Consider the following 21,637-nt stretch of genomic DNA (forward strand, 5'->3'; position numbering starts at 1 on the left):
TAGACTGGTCTGGTTTATCTGTACAGGTTAAATAGTAGACTGGTCTGGTTTATCTGTATAGTTATAGGTTAAATAGTAGACTGGTCTGGTTTATCTGTATATTTATAGGTTAAATAGTAGACTGGTCTGGTTTATCTGTATAGGTTAAATAGTAGACTGGTCTGGTTTATCTGTATAGGTTAAATAGTAGACTGGTCTGGTTTATCTGTATATTTATAGGTTAGATAGTAGACTGGTCTGGTTTATCTGTATAGTTATAGGTTAAATAGTAGACTGGTCTGGTTTATCTGTATAGTTATAGGTTAAATAGTAGACTGGTCTGGTTAATCTGTATATTTATAGGTTAAATAGTAGACTGGTGTGGTTTATCTGTGTAGGCTAAATAGTAGACTGGTCTGGTTTATCTGTGTAGGTTAAATAGTAGACTGGTCTGGTTTATCTGTATAGTTATAGGTTAAATAGTAGACTGGTGTGGTTTATCTGTATATTTATAGGTTAAATAGTAGACTGGTCTGGTTTATCTGTATATTTATAGGTTAAATAGTACACTGGTGTGGTTTATCTGTATAGTAAAGATTTAGATGCACTATTGTAAAGTGGCTGTTCCACTGGATGTCATAAGGTGAATGCACCAATTTGTAAGTCGCTCTGGATAAGAGCGTCTGCTAAATGACTTAAATGTAAATGTAAATGTAGTTATAGGTTAAATAGTAGACTGGTCTGGTTTATCTGTATAGGTTAAATAGTAGACTGGTCTGGTTTATCTGTATAGGTTAAATAGTAGACTGGTCTGGTTTATCTGTATATTTATAGGTTAAATAGTAGACTGGTCTGGTTTATCTGTATAGTTATAGGTTAAATAGTAGACTGGTCTGGTTTATCTGTATATTTATAGGTTAAATAGTAGACTGGTCTGGTTTATCTGTATAGTTATAGGTTAAATAGTAGACGGGTCTGGTTTATCTGTATATTTATAGGTTAAATAGTAGACTGGTGTGGTTTATCTGTATATTTATAGGTTAAATAGTAGACTGGTCTGGTTTATCTGTATAGGTTAACTAGTAGACTGGTCTGGTTTATCTGTATAGTTATAGGTTAAATAGTAGACTGGTCTGGTTTATCTGTATAGTTATAGGTTAAATAGTAGACTGGTCTGGTTTATCTGTATATTTATAGGTTAAATAGTAGACTGGTCTGGTTTATCTGTATAGGTTAAATAGTAGACTGGTCTGGTTTATCTGTATAGTTATAGGTTAAATAGTAGACTGGTCTGGTTTATCTGTATAGGTTAAATAGTAGACTGGTCTGGTTTATCTGTATAGTTATAGGTTAAATAGTAGACTGGTCTGGTTTATCTGTATAGGTTAAATAGTAGACTGGTCTGGTTTATCTGTATAGTTATAGGTTAAATAGTAGACTGGTCTGGTTTATCTGTATATTTATAGGTTAAATAGTAGACTGGTGTGGTTTATCTGTATATTTATAGGTTAAATAGTAGACTGGTCTGGTTTATCTGTATATGTAAAGGTTAAATAGTAGACTGGTGTGGTTTATCTGTATAGGTTAAATAGTAGACTGGTCTGGTTTATCTGTGTAGGTTAAATAGTAGACTGGTCTGGTTTATCTGTATAGGTTAAATAGTAGACCGGTCTGGTTTATCTGTATAGGTTAAATAGTAGACTGGTCTGGTTTATCTGTATAGGTTAAATAGTAGACTGGTGTGGTTTATCTGTATAGGTTAAATAGTAGACTGGTCTGGTTTATCTGTATAGGTTAAATAGTAGACTGGTCTGGTTTATCTGTATATGTATAGGTTAAATAGTAGACTGGTCTGGTTTATCTGTATAGGTTAAATAGTAGACTGGTCTGTCTTATCTGTATATTTATAGGTTAAATAGTAGACTGGTCTGGTTTATCTGTATAGTTATAGGTTAAATAGTAGACTGGTCTGGTTTATCTGTATAGGTTAAATAGTAGACTGGTCTGGTTTATCTGTGTAGGTTAAATAGTAGACTTGTCTGGTTTATCTGTATAGGTTAAATAGTAGACCGGTCTGGTTGATCTGTATAGGTTAAATAGTAGACTGGTCTGGTTTATCTGTATAGGTTAAATGGTAGACTGGTCTGGTTTATCTGTATAGGTTAAATAGTAGACTGGTGTGGTTTATCTGTATAGGTTAAATAGTAGACTGGTCTGGTTTATCTGTATAGGTTAAATAGTAGACTGGTCTGGTTTATCTGTATAGGTTAAATAGTAGACTGGTCTGGTTTATCTGTGTAGGTTAAATAGTAGACTGGTCTGGTTTATCTGTATAGGTTAAATAGTAGACCGGTCTGGTTGATCTGTATAGGTTAAATAGTAGACTGGTCTGGTTTATCTGTATAGGTTAAATGGTAGACTGGTCTGGTTTATCTGTATAGGTTAAATAGTAGACTGGTGTGGTTTATCTGTATAGGTTAAATAGTAGACTGGTCTGGTTTATCTGTATAGGTTAAATAGTAGACTGGTCTGGTTTATCTGTATAGGTTAAATAGTAGACTGGTCTGGTTTATCTGTATAGGTTAAATAGTAGACTGGTCTGGTTTATCTGTATAGGTTAAATAGTAGACCGGTCTGGTTGATCTGTATAGGTTAAATAGTAGACTGGTCTGGTTTATCTGTATAGGTTAAATGGTAGACTGGTCTGGTTTATCTATATAGGTTAAATAGTAGACTGGTCTGGTTTATCTGTATAGGTTAAATAGTAGACTGGTCTGGTTTATCTGTATAGGTTAAATAGTAGACTGGTCTGGTTTATCTGTATAGGTTAAATAGTAGACTGGTCTGGTTTATCTGTATTTTCTTACAGTAGCTATTGATAGCTCAACCACACAGACTGATAGAGTTACTGGACAGACACAGAACCCTTTTTAAACATAAATTACTCAAGTGTATCCCAAATTATACCCTATTCCTTATATAGTGCACTACTTTAGACCAGGATCCTATTGCACCCTATTCCCTATATATAGTGCACTACTTTAGACCAGGATCCTATGGCACCCTATTCCCTATATATAGTGCACTACTTTAGACCAGAGCCCTTTGGCACCCTATTCCCTACATAGTGCAGTACTTTAGACCAACGCCAGACAAGGAAGTGCACTAGGGAATAGTGTGCCATTTGGGATGTAATCTCCGTTTCATGACTCAGCACCGTTTCGATAAGGATGATTCATCCCCATCCGTCTCTCTCTGTCTCTCTCTCTCTCTCTCTCTCTCTCTCTCTCTCTCTCTCTCTCTCTCTCTCTCTCTCTCTCTCTCTCTCTCTCTCTCTCTCTCTCTCTCTCTCTGTCTCTCTCTCTCACTCTCTCTCTCTCTCTCTCTCTCTCTCTCTCACTCTCTCTCTCTCTCTCTCTCTCTCTCTCTCTCTCTCTCTCTCTCTCTCTCTCTCTCTCTCTACTCTCTCTCTCTCTCTCTCTCTCTCTCTCTCTCTCTCTCTCTCTCTCTCTCTCTCTCTCTCTCTCTCTCTCTCTCTCTCTCTCTCTCTCTCTCTCTCTCTCTCTCTCACTCTCTCTCTCTCTCTCTCTCTCTCTCTCTCTCTATCTCTCTCTCTCTCTCTCTCTCTCTCTCTCTCTCTCTATCTCTCTCTCTCTCTCTCTCTCTCTCTCTCTCTCTCTCTCTCTCTCTCAATTCAATTCAATTCAATTCAAGGGGCTTTATTGGCATGGGAAACATGTGTTAACATTGCCAAAGCAAGTGAGGTAGGTAATATACAAAAGTCAAATAAACAATAAAAATGAACAGTAAACATTACACATACAGAAGTTTCAAAACAATAAAGACATTACAAATGTCATATTATATATATGCAGTGTTGTAACAATGTACAAATGGTTAAAGCACACAAGTTAAAATAAATAAACATAAATATGGGTTGTATTTACAGTGGTGTTTGTTCTTCACTGGTTGCCCTTTTCTTGTGGCAACAGGTCACAAATCTTGCTGCTGTGATGGCACACTGTGGAATTTCTCCCAGTAGATATGGGAGTTTATCAAAATTGGATTTGTTTTCGAATTCTTTGTGGATCTGTGTAATCTGAGGGAAATATGTCTCTCTAATATGGTCATACATTGGGCAGGAGGTTAGGAAGTGCAGCTCAGTTTCCACCTCATTTTGTGGGCAGTGTGCACATAGCCTGTCTTCTCTTGAGAGCCATGTCTGCCTACGGCGGCCTTTCTCAATAGCAAGGCTATGCTCACTGAGTCTGTACATAGTCAAAGCTTTCCTTAAGTTTGGGTCTCTCTCTCTCTCTCTCTCTCTCTCTCTCTCTCTCTCTCTCTCTCTCTCTCGCTCTCTCGCTCTCTCTATCTCTATCTCTCTCTCTCTCTCTCTCTCTCTCTCTCTCTCTCTCTCTCTATCTCTATCTCTCTCGCTATCTCTCTCTCTCTCTCTCTCTCTCTCTCTCTCTCTCTCTCTCTCTCTCTCTCTCTCTCTCTCTCCTCTCTCTCTCTCTCTCTCCTCTCTCTCAATTTCAATTCAATTCAATTCAAGGGGCTTTATTGGCATGGGAAACATGTGTTAACATTGCCAAAGCAAGTGAGGTAGGTAATATACAAAAGTCAAATAAACAATAAAAATGAACAGTAAACATTACACATACAGAAGTTTCAAAACAATAAAGACATTACAAATGTCATATTATATATATGCAGTGTTGTAACAATGTACAAATGGTTAAAGCACACAAGTTAAAATAAATAAACATAAATATGGGTTGTATTTACAGTGGTGTTTGTTCTTCACTGGTTGCCCTTTTCTTGTGGCAACAGGTCACAAATCTTGCTGCTGTGATGGCACACTGTGGAATTTCACTCTCTCTCTCTCTCTCTCTCTCTCTCTCTCTCTCTCTCTCTCTCTCCTCTCTCTCTCTCTCTCTCAATTCAATTCAATTCAATTCAAGGGGCTTTATTGGCATGGGAAACATGTGTTAACATTGCCAAAGCAAGTGAGGTAGGTAATATACAAAAGTCAAATAAACAATAAAAATGAACAGTAAACATTACACATACAGAAGTTTCAAAACAATAAAGACATTACAAATGTCATATTCTCTCTCTCTCTCTCTCTCTCTCACTCTCTCTCTCTCTCTCTCTCTCTCTCTCTCTCTCTCTCTCTCTCTCTATCTCTATCTCTCTCTCTCTCTCTCTCTCTCTCTCTCTCTCTCTCTCTCTCTCTCTCTCTCTCTCTCTCTCTCTCTCTCTCTCTCTCTCTCTCTCTCTCTCTGTCTCTCTCTGTCTCCTGGAGGGGCATTGAGTTACCAACGATCCTCTCTTTCTCTAAGCCCAATGTTCAGATTTTGTCTCCTGCATCAGATGTTGTGTCCTGTCAGTCTTCTGCATATGTTTCCTATAGTCTTTTACGCTCGTCCTCTGTTTTGCTGTCTCCTCCAAAAAGGGAATAGTTTTGTCTTCAAACGTTGCCATCTCAAAAGTAAGACGCTGCTGTAATACATTTTTTAGAGGCCCCTTTATAGGTCTACAATTTAGCTATTGAAAATGGTCACTGGTGGTATTCAATATGTCACTGTGTTTGTGTGTGAAGGTACAGGAAGCAGGCTCTGCGATGGCATCCGGACAAGAACCCAGACAACAAGGAGGAGGCGGAGGGGAAGTTTAAGGAGCTGGCTGAGGCCTATGAAGTTCTGTCAGACCGTAAGACACACCTCCACCTGGTTAAACCTATAATTAACGTAATTGTTACCCCTTCTCCACTGTTCCGTGGACTTCGTGTTTAACAACAGTCAGATTACGTCTCCTTATCTTTACAGGGAGTAAACGAGAGGCGTATGATACCTATGGCAAAGACAATATACCCAACAACACAGGTGAAGGAATCTTCTCTGTTTTATCTCTTGCGATTCTATTTCTAATACACGTTTTCGAGGTATCTCTTTATGGGATACGCCTTAGGACGAGTCACAAGCTCGAAGTATGCAATCACACAGCGTCTGTTGGAGACAGACAGGTCAAGTGGCGAATGAGGTTAGCCCCTCTCCTCCGTAAAGGGAGCCACTCGTCCGCCAGCTGGTCATTCTCGCCTCTTTTCCTTGCGGAAGTGACTGCGTTCACTAAAAAACTCGGACCGTGAGGTTAACTCTGCTGAATGTCAGTCTCAGTTTAGCTAGCGCCACATGGCTAGCTATCGAGACTTGGTTAGCCCTTGCCGGAAGACTTTAGCTAACTTGGCTAGCTAGCTGCAAGGCTAGCTAACCACACAAAGGGCTCAACTTGTCCAGCCTCGGACAAGGAAAAGGCTATCGCGGCTAACGAATTGTTTGGGCCTTCTGACGCTACCATGCGACAAAAATTTGAAATTTGCAAAAAGGAAGGTGAAGCCTTCGACTTCTGCTTGCCCTGTAGACCTAGGTACCGTGGCAACCTTGTCTACCCCTCCACAAAGCAGGGAGGGGGCAACTTCTGTACTTCTAAAACCCCTCGTTCAGCACCCTTCAAGTTCTTCTTGCCTTGTAGACCTAGGTACCGTGGCAACCTTGTCTACCCCTCCACAAAGCAGGGAAGGGGGCAACTTCTGTACCTCTAAAACCCCTCGTTCAGCACCTCATCTCTACGCATCTGCTCACAGGGAAGACTCACTCAACCCCCCACCCCCTCCCCCGTGCCCCAGCTCTTCGCTCAGTCGCCACCAAGCACTGTCCCCAAATACCAGTCTTTCAACTGCGACAGATATTTAAAAAAAAGTATCTGTCGCATCCATGCAGCTTGCCAAGAGCACAGACAAAAAAAAATACAAAAAAGGGGGTAACTTTTCTCCACCGCCACCAGAAGTGTGTTCCGGCACCACCGATGAGCGAGAGTCATCGGACTATCTGGAGTCTCGCTACAAGAGCAGGGAACTGACGTGCATACGCTGTCCATCCCTGGGTCTTGTCCACAGTCACAAAGGGATACAGACTGCAGTTCGCTATGAAAAACCACCCGTTTTCAACAGAGCTTTTGAGGTTTTAACAACAGCGATTGGCCGACTCGGCTCGCGTACTAGAGCAAGGAAAAAATGTTGATTAAGCGAAGGGGCTATCAGGAGCATTACCAACGGCAGAGAGCCAGTGAAGCTTCGATTCCCAGTGCCGTATGCTTACTTTCAACGTGCTCTCTCACTCTATTCATCAAGGCGACTGGTTCAGTTCAGTCGACCTGCAAGGATGCTTATTTTAACAGGAGGTTCCTCAGGTTTGCCCTCTTAATGCACAGCCTAGGAATACCTTCGCCGTTCCCTTCAGACTAGCACGAACTCCCTGTGTTTGTTCAGCAAGTGTGTGGAGATGGCACTTAGCACCCCTGAGAACTAAGAGTCTCCGCCTACGTAGACAATTACCTGCTTGGCTCCCCTACACAGGAGCAAGCGCTTCGAGACACGTCTTTCCTCGTAACCACATAGTTAGAGTTCAAGATAAACCAGACCTGTTTGGTTTCCACACCAGGCGTTAAGCTGGATTCTCTCTCTCATCGGGCTACACTATCGGACGGCCCTTGTCCTGTTCTGCAAGGGGGCGCTCCGTCAAGCTCACAATGTGTCTCCGAGTGCTGGGGTTGATGGTATCCAGCGTCTCAGTAGTGTCCACTGGGACTATTGAGAATGAGAGGCTTTCAGCGTTAGGTTGCTGCCCACTTCGCCTGCGTCCACACCAACGGCAGCGCAACGGTCAGATAGCGGTGACCGAGGACGGTCTCTCAGCTCTCCGTCAACTGGAGGAGTCCCTCCATCTTCATTTCAGGCACTCCCCCTGTCATTCCCCCCCCTGTCACCCCATGTCACCCGCTGTCATCCGCCCTTCACCCCCTGTCATTGAGGAAAGGGGGTGACGACAGATGTGTCACTCAGAGGGTGGGGCGCAGTTCGCGAGAGAAGAGCAATAAACAGATTGTGGTCCCCACAGCTCCTCCACGCTTATATAAATGACCTTTGAACTGCTGACAGTGTTTAATGCATCGATACACTTTCTGCCCTTTCCCTTTGAATTTGTCACTTCCTTGTCAGGGCTGTGGTGGCATACATCAACCCGCCAGGGTGGCACACGCTCTTCTGTGTCTACACAGACTTACTGTTAAGATTATTCTGTGGAGCAAGGCATAACTACTTTTACTATGCGTGACTCAAGTCCCAGGCGTGTTGAATGTGGGTCTTTTCGTCCAGAGGGAATCCCCTATATGGGGGAGACTCCATCCCCTAGGCCCAGTTTTTCAAAAGTTACCTGAGCGGATTTCGGCTATCAGATAGGATTAAATTTTAGAATTTAGTTTTTTTTTAAACTGAAAAATGTGATTCTGATCCTCCATATAGAGATAAGGATTTGGTCTTTTACTCTGATTCAGGGCTGATTCAGGGCTGATTCAGGGCTGATTCAGGGTGGATTCAGGGTGGATTCAGGGCTGATTCAGGGTGGATTCAGGGCTGATTTAGGGTGGATTCAGGGTGGATTCAGGGCTGATTTAGGGTGGATTCAGGGCTGATTCAGGGTGGATTCAGGGCTGATTTAGGGTGGATTCAGGGTGGATTCAGGGCTGATTTAGGGTGGATTCAGGGTGGATTTAGGGTGGATTCAGGGCTGATTCAGGGCGGATTCAGGGCTGATTCAGGGTGGATTCAGGGCTGATTTAGGGTGGATTCAGGGCTGATTTAGGGTGGATTCAGGGTGGATTTAGGGTGGATTCAGGGCTGATTCAGGGCGGATTCAGGGCGGATTCAGGGCTGATTCAGGGCGGATTCAGGGCGGATTCAGGGTGGATTCAGGGCGGATTCAGGGCGGATTTAGAAAAGATGAAGGGAACTAAATCCAAGAAATGGAAATGTGAGGAAGTTCAGAACAGTTTCTTACATGTGAAAATGTTTTAGTTATTTAACTCGGCGAGTCAGTTAAAGAACACATTCTATTTACAATGACGGCCTAGGAACACAGTGGGTTAACTGCCTTGTTCAGGGGAACAGTGGGCTAACTGCCTTGTTCAGGGGAACAGTGGGCTAACTGCCTTGTTCAGGGGAACAGTGGGTTAACTGCCTTGTTCAGGGGAACAGTGGGTTAACTGCCTTGTTCAGGGGAACAGTGGGTTAACTGCCTTGTTCAGGGGAACAGTGGGTTAACTGCCTTGTTCAGGGGAACAGTGGGTTAACTGCCTTGTTCAGGGGAACAGTGGGTTAACTGCCTTGTTCAGGGGAACAGTGTGTTAACTGCCTTGTTCAGGGGAACAGTGGGTTAACTGCCTTGTTCAGGGGAACAGTGGGTTAACTGCCTTGTTCAGGGGAACAGTGGGTTAACTGCCTTGTTCAGGGGAACAGTGGGTTAACTGCCTTGTTCAGGGGAACAGTGGGTTAATTGCCTTGTTCAGGGGCAGAACAACATATTTTTTACCTTGTCAGCGCAGGGGGATTTGATCTTGCAACCTTTCAGTTATTAGTCCAACACTCTAACCACTAGGCTACCTGCTGGTTACTGGCCCAACGCTCTAACCACTAGTCTACCTGCTGGTTACTAGTCCAATGCTCTAACCACTAGGCTACCTGCTGGTTACTAGTCCAATGCTCTAACCACTAGGCTACCTGCTGGTTACTAGTCCAACACTCTAACCACTAGGCTACCTGCTGGTTACTAGTCCAACACTCTAACCACTAGGCTACCTGCTGGTTACTAGTCCAATGCTCTAACCACTAGGCTACCTGCTGGTTACTAGTCCAATGCTCTAACCACTAGGCTACCTGCTGGTTACTAGTCCAATGCTCTAACCACTAGGCTACCTGCTGGTTACTAGTCCAATGCTCTAACCACTAGGCTACCTGCTGGTTACTAGTCCAACACTCTAACCACTAGGCTACCTGCTGGTTACTAGTCCAACACTCTAACCCAGGGGTGTCAAACATACGGCCCGCGGGCCGGAACCGGCCCCCAAGGAGGTTCGATCAGGCCCGCAGGATAATTTGAAAGTGGAAAAAATGCATAAAAGACATGGAATTAATATTTTTAATTCGCTGCAATTCATGGATTATCCGCTAAGGGGCGCACTCTTTCCATCAGAGTAGAAGACAAGCCGCATCACTGAGACAGACTGAAAACAGCAGACGGTATCAATGCGCCATCTGCTGCTTGTTACGACGTTGTTAATACCTTGGTCTCTACCTCTCCGCTACACCCTCATTAGCCAAAATGTCGTTATCCAAACGGAGAAAAGTAGATAAGGAGTGTAGAATTTTCAAAGAAAAATGGACCACGTCCTATTTATTTACAGAGATGCACGGAAAACCTTCGTGCTTGGTGTGTTTGCAACAAGACTAGACTAACACCTTTAAAATGCTGCCTTAGATACTGTTTGCATTGAAAGAATACAGCTCTGTGAAGATGAATCCTTACTGTGGTGATTTAAAAAATGTGCACTTTAATGTTAGTCAGCAGCTTCAAAACAAAAGTTGTGTGATGGAATTCTACTGTTCATACAACTCCATAAATTTTCAGTATGTATTGTATGTGTATGTATGTTTCATGTATGAAGTTTACAGATTTACAGGACAGGCGAACACTTTCTTCATTACACATTTAAAATCACTCTCCTTAGTTTGTAAGGTGTACGCAGGGATTACATTTAGATTTTATATGCGTATGTGTAAGTGGTTTAAAAATTCCTTTCTTTAAAAGTCTCATTTAATCTTAAAGTGCATTACTATATTTTTCAGTACCAATTAAAGTTTTGTGCCTTTGTACAATCAGTGGGATCAGTTGCAATGCATATTTGTGAATGATAAAAGTAAATTGCACATTTGTCTAAGGAAATATGAGGTGTTTCATGAAATGTTTTGTAAAAGGATAGTTCATTAAATTTCAATATTTTCCTAATGTTCTTGTGCTTCTTTACACCAAAACAAAGGAAAGACATGATATTTTGGTTATTTATAGCAGAGTATGGTATAATTTTAATGGTCCGGCCCACTTGACATCTCCCTAGGCCGTATGTGGCCCACGATGCGAAATGAGTTTGACACCCCTGCTCTAACCACTAGGCTACCTGCTGGTTACTAGTCCAACACTCTAACCACTAGGCTACCTGCTGGTTACTAGTCCAACACTCTAACCACTAGGCTACCTGCTGGTTACTAGTCCAATGCTCTAACCACTAGGCTACCTGCTGGTTACTAGCCCAACACTCTAACCACTAGGCTACCTGCTGGTTACTAGTCCAATGCTCTAACCACTAGGCTACCTGCTGGTTACTAGTCCAATGCTCTAACCACTAGGCTACCTGCTGGTTACTAGTCCAACACTCTAACCACTAGGCTACCTGCTGGTTAATAGTCCAACACTCTAACCACTAGGCTACCTGCTGGTTACTAGTCCAATGCTCTAACCACTAGGCTACCTGCTGGTTACTAGCCCAACACTCTAACCACTAGGCTACCTGCTGGTTACTAGCCCAACGCTCTAACCACTAGTCTACCTGCTGGTTACTAGCCCAACACTCTAACCACTAGGCTACCTGCTGGTTACTAGTCCAATGCTCTAACCACTAGGCTACCTGCTGGTTACTAGCCCAACACTCTAACCACTAGGCTACCTGCTGGTTACTAGCCCAACGCTCTAACCACTAGTCTACCTGCTGGTTACTAGCCCAACACTCTAACCACTAGGCTACCTGCTGGTTACTAGTCCAATGCTCTAACCACTAGGCTACCTGCTGGTTAATAGTCCAACACTCTAACCACTAGGCTACCTGCTGGTTACTAGTCCAATGCTCTAACCACTAGGCTACCTGCTGGTTACTAGTCCAATGCTCTAACCACTAGGCTACCTGCCACACCAAAGGTTTATGTTACATTGACTGCAGTATAGGTATGTGGTCAGTTGTTATATTGAGAAGTGTCAAATAAATGCATCTAAGCACTTATAAGTGGATATGCAGGTCTCTATTATTTAAAAAAAATCTAGGTATCTTTATTCATGTAGTTTAACTCATCTCTGTTTCCCTATCTATGACAGTGTAGAAGTAGTAACACAACCTGTCCACTAGATGGCGAGGTGTAAACAGGGCCTGTTCAAAACACAGAAAGGCCAGATTGTGGCATCTGAAACAGAATGATCCTATCCGATTATTTTCTGAAAAATAAAAAATAAATAGGTCTCAAAAACAGACTGATCGGATCTGATCCTGCTATAGCAAAACAGAGGATTACAGAATCTGGATAATTCTAAACGCAGATTTAAAAAGTTTAGAAAAACTCCTGTGAGTGATAATGTCTAGCCACCATAGATCTCTTCGGACTTGGATGCGTTATCACATTACATTTACATTTAAGTCATTTAGCAGACGCTCTTATCCAGAGCGACTTACAAATTGGAAAGTTCATACATATTCATCCTGGTCCCCCCGTGGGGAATGAACCCACAACCCTGGCGTTGCAAGCGCCATGCTCTACCAACTGAGCCACACGGGACCACATCCACCCGCTGCCATTTACTTCATTCGAAAGAAGGGCGTTTCTACCCTTTATGTCCAGCATCTACTTGGATAGAACGTGTATGGCACAAGAGTGACCAAGACTTTGTGTCTTGGGCCGACCCTCCTGCGCCTTGCGCCTTCATTGGCGTATACCGTCCTCAGTGTCCGGCGCCTCGGAAGGGTGATGCTGTTGGAACTACCCCGGTTTCGGGAGACCAGGTCTGCGTCACGGGAATTGGCCGTACACCATAAGGGACATGCGGTTCTGTGAGAATACGAGTGAGATGTGTGACCACTACTTCCCCTGCTGTCAAGATCACAAGGAAGAGCGGTACGTTCGTGAATGACCGGTCGGCAGGCATTGTGGCTCTTTTGTTTTACGGAGGAGAGCTGTTCACCTCATTCGCCACTCGACCTGTCTGTCTCCAACAGACGCTTTGTGATTGGATACTTTGAGCTTGTGACCCTGCCCTAAGACGTATCCCATGAGTGACATCTCACTGTATTCTCATAGACCCCAGGGGTTTACACAAGTCAAGTTTTATAGTTGTCTACAATTTACATGATCTATTCTATTCTGTTCTGTTTTTGATCAACAATGTTGGTAGTGTCCATATTAATCAATCAAAATGTATCCCTCCCTCCCTCCCTCCCTCCCTCCCTCCCTCCCTCCCTCCCTCCCTCCCTCCCTCCCTCCCTCCCTCCCTCCCTCCCTCCCTCCCTCCCTCCCTCCCTCCCTCCCTCCCTCCCTCCCTCCCTTCCACCAGGCTCCAGTAGTCATCCTGCTCCAGAAGACTTCCCAGGGTTCACCTTTACATTCCGGAGTCCAGAGGAAGTGTTTCAGGAATTTTTTGGAGGCCAGGATCCTTTTGCAAATTTCTTCGGTGGGTCTGACCAATATCCTACGGTCCTTCAACAATGTCCGAGGCTAAATCTGACCGAGAAACCAGTCCATAGGGGAATCACTGTCCTCATAGTCTCTCTGTTATTACTGTCCTCATAGTCTCTCTGTTATTACTGTCCTCATAGTCTCTCTGTTATTACTGTCCTCATAGTCTCTCTGTTATTACTGTCCTCATAGTCTCTCTGTTATTACTGTCCTCATAGTCTCTCTGTTATTACTGTCCTCATAGTCTCTCTGTTATTACTGTCCTCATAGTCTCTCTGTTATTACTGTTCTCAGTCTTTCTGTTATTACTGTCCTCATAGTCTCTCTGTTATTACTGTCCTCTCAGTCTCTCTGTTATCTCTGTCCTCATAGTCTCTCTGTTATCTCTGTCCTCATAGTATCTCTGTTATTACTGTCCTCATAGTCTCTCTGTTATCACTGTTCTCAGTCTCTCTGTTATTACTGTCCTCGTAGTCTCTCTGTTATTACTGTCCTCATAGTCTCTCTGTTATTACTGTCCTCATAGTCTCTCTGTTATCTCTGTCCTCATAGTCTCTCTGTTATTACTGTCCTCATAGTCTCTCTGTTATTACTGTCCTCATAGTCTCTCTGTTATTACTGTCCTCATAGTCTCTCTGTTATTACTGTCCTCTCAGTCTCTCTGTTATTACTGTTCTCATAGTCTCTCTGTTATTACTGTTCTCATAGTCTCTCTGTTATTACTGTCCTCATAGTCTCTCTGTTATTACTGTCCTCATAGTCTCTCTGTTATTACTGTCCTCATAGTCTCTCTGTTATCACTGTCCTCATAGTCTCTCTGTTATCTCTGTCCTCATAGTCTCTCTGTTATTACTGTCCTCATAGTCTCTCTGTTATTACTGTCCTCATAGTCTCTCTGTTATTACTGTCCTCATAGTCTCTCTGTTATTACTGTCCTCATAGTCTCTCTGTTATTACTGTCCTCATAGTCTCTCTGTTATCTCTGTCCTCATAGTCTCTCTGTTATTACTGTCCTCATAGTCTCTCTGTTATTACTGTCCTCATAGTCTCTCTGTTATTACTGTCCTCATAGTCTCTCTGTTATTACTGTCCTCATAGTCTCTCTGTTATTACTGTCCTCATAGTCTCTCTGTTATTACTGTCCTCATAGTCTCTCTGTTCTTACTGTCCTCATAGTCTCTCTGTTATCTCTGTCCTCATAGTCTCTCTGTTATTACTGTCCTCATCAGTCTCTCTGTTATCTCTGTCCTCATAGTCTCTCTGTTATTTCTGTCCTCATAGTCTCTCTGTTATTACTGTCCTCATAGTCTCTCTGTTATTACTGTCCTCATAGTCTCTCTGTTATTACTGTCCTCATAGTCTCTCTGTTATTACTGTCCTCATAGTCTCTCTGTTATTACTGTCCTCATAGTCTCTCTGTTATTACTGTCCTCATAGTCTCTCTGTTATTACTGTCCTCATAGTCTCTCTGTTATCTCTGTCCTCATAGTCTCTCTGTTATTACTGTTCTCATAGTCTCTCTGTTATTACTGTCCTCATAGTATCTCTGTTATCTCTGTCCTCATAGTCTCTCTGTTATTACTGTCCTCATAGTCTCTCTGTTATCTCTGTCCTCATAGTCTCTCTGTTATTACTGTCCTCATAGTCTCTCTGTTATTACTGTCCTCATAGTCACTCTGTTATCACTGTCCTCATAGTCTCTCTGTTATCTCTGTCCTCATAGTCTCTCTGTTATTACTGTCCTCATAGTCTCTCTGTTATCACTGTTCTCAGTCTCTCTGTTATCACTGTCCTCATAGTCTCTCTGTTATCTCTGTCCTCATAGTCTCTCTGTTATTACTGTCCTCATAGTCTCTCTGTTATTACTGTCCTCATAGTCTCTCTGTTATTACTGTCCTCATAGTCTCTCTGTTATTACTGTCCTCATAGTCTCTCTGTTATTACTGTCCTCATAGTCTCTCTGTTATTACTGTCCTCATAGTCTCTCTGTTATTACTGTCCTCATAGTCTCTCTGTTATTACTGTCCTCATAGTCTCTCTGTTATTACTGTCCTCATAGTCTCTCTGTTATCTCTGTCCTCATAGTCTCTGTTATTACTGTCCTCATAGTCTCTCTGTTATTACTGTCCTCGTAGTCTCTCTGTTATCACTGTCCTCATAGTCTCTCTGTTATTACTGTCCTCATAGTCTCTCTGTTATTACTGTCCTCATAGTCTCTCTGTTATTACTGTCCTCATAGTCTCTCTGTTCTTACTGTCCTCATAGTCTCTCTGTTATCTCTGTCCTCATAGTCTCTCTGTTATTACTGTCCTCTCAGTCTCTCTGTTATCTCTGTCCTCATAGTCTCTCTGTTATCTCTGTCCTCATAGTCTCTCTGTTATTACTGTCCTCATAGTCTCTCTGTTATTACTGTCCTCATAGTCTCTCTGTTATCTCTGTCCTCATAATCTCTTTGTTATTACTGTCCTCATAGTCTCTCTGTTATCTCTGTCCTCATAGTCTCTCTGTTATTACTGTTCTCATAGTCTCTCTGTTATTACTGTCCTCATAGTCTCTCTGTTATTACTGTCCTCATAGTCTCTCTGTTATTACTGTCCTCATAGTCTCTCTGTTATCTCTGTCCTCATAGTCTCTCTGTTATTACTGTTCTCATAGTCTCTCTGTTATTACTGTCCTCATAGTATCTCTGTTATCTCTGTCCTCATAGTCTCTCTGTTATTACTGTCCTCATAGTCTCTCTGTTATCTCTGTCCTCATAGTCTCTCTGTTATCTCTGTCCTCATAGTCTCTCTGTTATTACTGTCCTCATAGTCTCTCTGTTATCTCTGTCCTCATAGTCTCTCTGTTATTACTGTCCTCATAGTCTCTCTGTTATCTCTGTCCTCATAGTCTCTCTGTTATTACTGTCCTCATATTCTCTCTGTTATTACTGTCCTCATAGTATCTCTGTTATTACTGTCCTCATAGTCTCTCTGTTATCTCTGTCCTCATATTCTCTCTGTTATTACTGTCCTCATAGTATCTCTGTTATCTCTGTCCCCTCAGATGACTTTGCCTTCGGAGGAGGGATGCACAGTGGCTTCCATGGACATCCTGGCACTTCGAGGCTCGGCCCAAGCCGGTTTTTCTCCTTCCCCTCTGCTGGAGGTCAGTAATAACACAATGTCTGGATCCCAAATGGCACCCTATTCCCTATGTAGTGCACTACTTTTTACTGCACTCATATGGCTCTGGTCAAAAGTAGTGCACTATATAGAGAATAGGGTGTCATTTGGGAGACGATGGATAATAAGATGGTTTTAACACAGTTATAACACAGTTCTATAATAAGATGGTTTTAACACAGTTATAACACAGTTACAACACAGTTCTATAATAAGATGGTTTTAACACAGTTCTATAATAAGATGGTTTTAACACAGTTATAACACAGTTACAACACAGTTCTATAATAAGATGGTTTTAACACAGTTATAACACAGTTACAACACAGTTCTATAATAAGATGGTTTTAACACAGTTATACCACAGTTACAACACAGTTCTATAATAAGATGGTTTTAACACAGTTATAACACAGTTACAACACAGTTCTATAATAAGATGGTTTTAACACAGTTCTATAATAAGATGGTTTTAACACAGTTACAACACAGTTCTATCAGCTCCAGTCACAGTATAGTTTACTGGTCTGGTCCTCATCCTCCCTCTTTCACAGTGCATGACTTCACCTCTTCCTCGTCCTCCCTCTTTCACAGTGCATGACTTCACCTCGTCCTCGTCCTCCCTCTTTCACAGTACATGACTTCACCTCTTCCTCATCCTCCCTCTTTCACAGTGCATGACTTCACCTCTTCCTCATCCTCCCTCTTTCACAGTGCATGACTTCACCTCTTCCTCATCCTCCCTCTTTCACAGTGCATGACTTCACCTCTTCCTCGTCCTCCCTCTTTCACAGTACATGACTTCACCTCTTCCTCATCCTCCCTCTTTCACAGGGCATGACTTCACCTCTTCCTCGTCCTCCCTCTTTCACAGTGCATGACTTCACCTCTTCCTCATCCTCCCTCTTTCACAGTGCATGACTTCACCTCTTCCTCCTCCCTCTTTCACAGGGCATGACTTCACTTCTTCCTCATCCTCCCTCTTTCACAGTACATGACTTCACCTCTTCCTCATCCTCCCTCTTTCACAGTGCATGACTTCACCTCTTCCTCGTCCTCCCTCCTTCACAGTACATGACTTCACGTCTTCCTCGTCCGCCCTCTTTCACAGTACATGACTTCACCTCGTCCTCCCTCTTTCACAGGGCATGACTTCACCTCTTTCTCGACCTCCCTCTTTCACAGTGCATGACTTCACCTCTTCTTCCTCCCTCTTTCACAGTACATGACTTCACCTCTTCTTCATCCTCCCTCTTTCACAGTGCATGACTTCACCTCGTCCTCGTCCTCCCTCTTTCACAGTGCATGACTTCACCCCTTCCTCCTCCCTCTTTCACAGTGCATGACTTCACCTCTTCCTCATCCTCCCTCTTTCACAGTGCATGACTTCACATCTTCTTCCTCCTCCCTCTTTCACAGTGCATGACTTCACCTCGTCCTCGTTCTCCCTCTTTCACAGTACATGACTTCACCTCTTCTTCATCCTCCCTCTTTCACAGTGCATGACTTCACCTCTTTCTCGACCTCCCTCTTTCACAGTGCATGACTTCACCTCTTCCTCCTCCCTCTTTCACAGTACATGACTTCACCTCTTCTTCATCCTCCCTCTTTCACAGTGCATGACTTCACCTCGTCCTCGTCCTCCCTCTTTCACAGTGCATGACTTCACCCCTTCCTCCTCCCTCTTTCACAGTGCATGACTTCACCTCTTCCTCATCCTCCCTCTTTCACAGTGCATGACTTCACCTCTTCTTCCTCCTCCCTCTTTCACAGTGCATGACTTCACCTCGTCCTCGTTCTCCCTCTTTCACAGTACATGACTTCACCTCTTCTTCATCCTCCCTCTTTCACAGTGCATGACTTCACCTCTTTCTCGACCCCCCTCTTTCACAGTGCATGACTTCACCTCTTCCTCATCCTCCCTCTTTCACAGGGCATGACTTCACCTCTTCCTCGTCCTCCCTCTTTCACAGTGCATGACTTCACCTCTTCCTCCTCCCTCTTTCACAGGGCATGACTTCACTTCTTCCTCATCCTCCCTCTTTCACAGTACATGACTTCACCTCTTCCTCATCCTCCCTCTTTCACAGTGCATGACTTCACCACTTCTTCGTCCTCCCTCCTTCACAGTACATGACTTCACCTCTTCCTCGTCCTCCCTCTTTCACAGTGCATGACTTCACCTCTTCCTCCTCCCTCTTTCACAGGGCATGACTTCACTTCTTCCTCATCCTCCCTCTTTCACAGTACATGACTTCACCTCGTCCTCCCTCTTTCACAGGGCATGACTTCACCTCTTTCTCGACCTCCCTCTTTCACAGTGCATGACTTCACCTCTTCCTCCTCCCTCTTTCACAGTACATGACTTCACCTCTTCTTCATCCTCCCTCTTTCACAGTGCATGACTTCACCTCGTCCTCGTCCTCCCTCTTTCACAGTACATGACTTCACCTCTTCTTCATCCTCCCTCTTTCACAGTGCATGACTTCACCTCTTTCTCGACCTCCCTCTTTCACAGTGCATGACTTCACCTCGTCCTCGTCCTCCATGGCTGGAATGGATTGGATGGACAGCATCGGAGGAGGGATGGGGAATTTCAAGTCTGTCTCTACCTCTACGCGCGTCATCAACGGCAAACGCACCACCACCAAGAAGTCAGTAAATTCTGCATCCCAAATTGCACCATAAAACCTATTTAGTTTAAAACACTTGGGCAAATGGTACCATTTGTTCCAGTGTTTGTGTCTCTGCATGGTCATGTGAGGGAAACATGTTTACTGGTTCCCTAAATATGATGATATGCGCGGTGACTGACTGTTCTTGTCAACAGGATCAAAGAAAACGGTCAGGAGAGAACAGAGATCGAGGAAGACGGGGTCTTGAAGACGGTGCTCATCAATGGTAATCCATCCACCCTGTATCTCTCCTGTATCTCTCCTGTATCTCTCCTGTATCTCCCCTGTATCTCTCCTGTATCTCTCCTGTATCTCTCCTGTATCTCTCCTGTATCACCCTGTCTATCTCTCCCTCTCCTCATCCAGTCCCTTGTCAACTGTTCCTGACTAGCTGTGTCTGGGTTATTCTTCCTCCTGTCTCCCTCCTGTCCCCCTCCTGTCTCCCTCCTGTCCCCCTCCTGTCTCCCTCCTGTCCCCCTCCTGTCCCCCTCCTAACCCCTCCTAACCCCTTCTGTCCCCCTCCTGTCCCCCTCCTGTCCCCCTCCTGTCCCCCTCCTAACCCCTTCTGTCCCCCTCCTGTCCCCCTCCTGTCCCCCTCCTAACCCCCTCCTGTCCCCCTCCTAACCGCCTCATATTCCCTTCCTGTCCCCCTCCTAACCGCCTCATATTCCCTTCCTGTCCCCCTCCTAACCCCCTCCTGTCCCCCTCCTAACCCCCTCCTGTCCCCCTCCTGTCCCCCTCCTGTCCCCCTCCTAACCCCCTCCTGTCCCCCTCCTAACCCCCTCATATTCCTTTCCTGTCCCCCTCCTGTCCTCCTCCTAACCCCCTCCTGTCCCCCTCCTAACCCCCTACTGTCCCCCTCCTAACCCCCTCCTGTCCCCCTCCTAACCCCCTCCTGTCCCCCTCCTGTCCCCCTCCTGTCCCCCTCCTAACCCCCTCCTGTCCCCCTCCTAACCCCCTCATATTCCTTTCCTGTCCCCCTCCTGTCCTCCTCCTAATGCCCTCCTGTCCCCCTCCTAACCCCCTCCTGTCCCCCTCCTGTCCCCCTCCTAACCCCCTCCTGTCCCCCTCCTAACCCCCTCATATTCCTTTCCTGTCCCCCTCCTAACCCCCTCCTGTCCCCCTCCTGTCCCCCTCCCAACCCCTCCTGTCCCCCTCCTAACCCCCTCCTGTCCTCCTCCTAACCCCCTCCTGTCCCCCTCCTGTCCCCCTCCTAACCCCCTTCCTGTCCCCCTCCTGTCCTCCTCCTAACCCCTCCTGTCCCCCTCCCAACCCCTCCTGTCCCCCTCCTGTCCCCCTCCTAACCCCCTTCCTGTCCCCCTCCTGTCCTCCTCCTAACCCCTCCTGTCCCCCTCCCAACCCCTCCTGTCCCCCTCCTGTCCCCCTCCTGTCCCCCTACTAACCCCCTTCCTGTCCCCCTCCTGTCCTCCTCCTAACCCCTCCTGTCCCCCTCCCAACCCCTCCTGTCCCCCTCCTGTCCCCCTCCTGTCCCCCTCCTAACCCCCTCATATTCCTTTCCTGTCCCCCTCCTAACCCCCTCCTGTCCCCCTCCTGTCCCCCTCCTAACCCCCTCCTGTCCCCCTCCTAACCTCCTCATATTCCTTTCCTGTCCCCCTCCTGTCCTCCTCCTAATGCCCTCCTGTCCCCCTCCCAACCCCTCCTGTCCCCCTCCTGTCCCCCTCCTAACCCCCTCCTGTCCCCCTCCTGTCCCCCTCCTGTCCTCCTCCTAACCCCCTCCTGTCCCCCTCCTGTCCCCCTCCTAACCCCCTCCTGTCCCCCTCCTAACCCCCTCATATTCCTTTCCTGTCCCCCTCCTGTCCTCCTCCTAACCCCCTCCTGTCCCCCTCCTAACCCCCTCCTAACCCTCTCCTGTCCCCCTCCTAACCCCCTCCTAACCCCCTCCTGTCCCCCTCCTGTCCCCCTCCTAACCCCTCCTGTCCCCCTCCTAACCCCCTCATATTCCTTTCCTGTCCCCCTCCTGTCCTCCTCCTAACCCCCTCCTGTCCCCCTCCTAACCCCCTCCTAACCCTCTCCTGTCCCCCTCCTGTCCCCCTCCTAACCCCCTCCTGTCCCCCTCCTGTCCCCCTCCTAACCCCCTCCTGTCCCCCTCCTGTCCCCCTCCTAACCCCCTCCTGTCCCCCTCCTGTCCCCCTCCTAACCCTCTCCTGTCCCCCTCCTGTCCCCCTCCTAACCCCCTCCTGTCCCCCTCCTGTCCCCCTCGTAACCCCCTCCTAACCCCCTCCTGTCCCCCTCCTAACCCCCTCCTAACCCCCTCCTGTCCCCCTCCTAACCCCCTCCTAACCCCCTCATATTCCTTTCCTGTCCCCCTCCTGTCCTCCTCCTAACCCCCTCCTGTCCCCCTCCTAACCCCCTCCTAACCCTCTCCTGTCCCCCTCCTAACCCCCTCCTAACCCCCTCCTGTCCCCCTCCTG

At 45.4% G+C, this 21,637-nt stretch overlaps 1 protein-coding gene across 3 annotated transcripts in view; it reads left to right on the top strand.

Moving 5' to 3' along the window:
• Positions 1-21,637, top strand: part of LOC139546221 (dnaJ homolog subfamily B member 6-like) — a 47,761-nt gene that overhangs the window by 6,624 nt on the left and 19,500 nt on the right. The window contains exons 3-8 of one of the 3 annotated variants that reach the window (XM_071354347.1): positions 5,585-5,694; positions 5,811-5,867; positions 13,245-13,361; positions 16,412-16,513; positions 19,049-19,184; positions 19,361-19,431. In XM_071354347.1, the coding sequence (XP_071210448.1) occupies positions 5,585-5,694; positions 5,811-5,867; positions 13,245-13,361; positions 16,412-16,513; positions 19,049-19,184; positions 19,361-19,431 (593 nt within the window). The remainder of the gene's footprint in view (positions 1-5,584; positions 5,695-5,810; positions 5,868-13,244; positions 13,362-16,411; positions 16,514-19,048; positions 19,185-19,360; positions 19,432-21,637) is intronic. The other 2 variants (XM_071354348.1, XM_071354350.1) reach the window with 2 other exon arrangements.

Source organism: Salvelinus alpinus, chromosome 20 (assembly GCF_045679555.1).
Source record: "Salvelinus alpinus chromosome 20, SLU_Salpinus.1, whole genome shotgun sequence".
In the NCBI taxonomy this organism is placed as follows: Eukaryota; Metazoa; Chordata; class Actinopteri; order Salmoniformes; family Salmonidae; genus Salvelinus; species Salvelinus alpinus.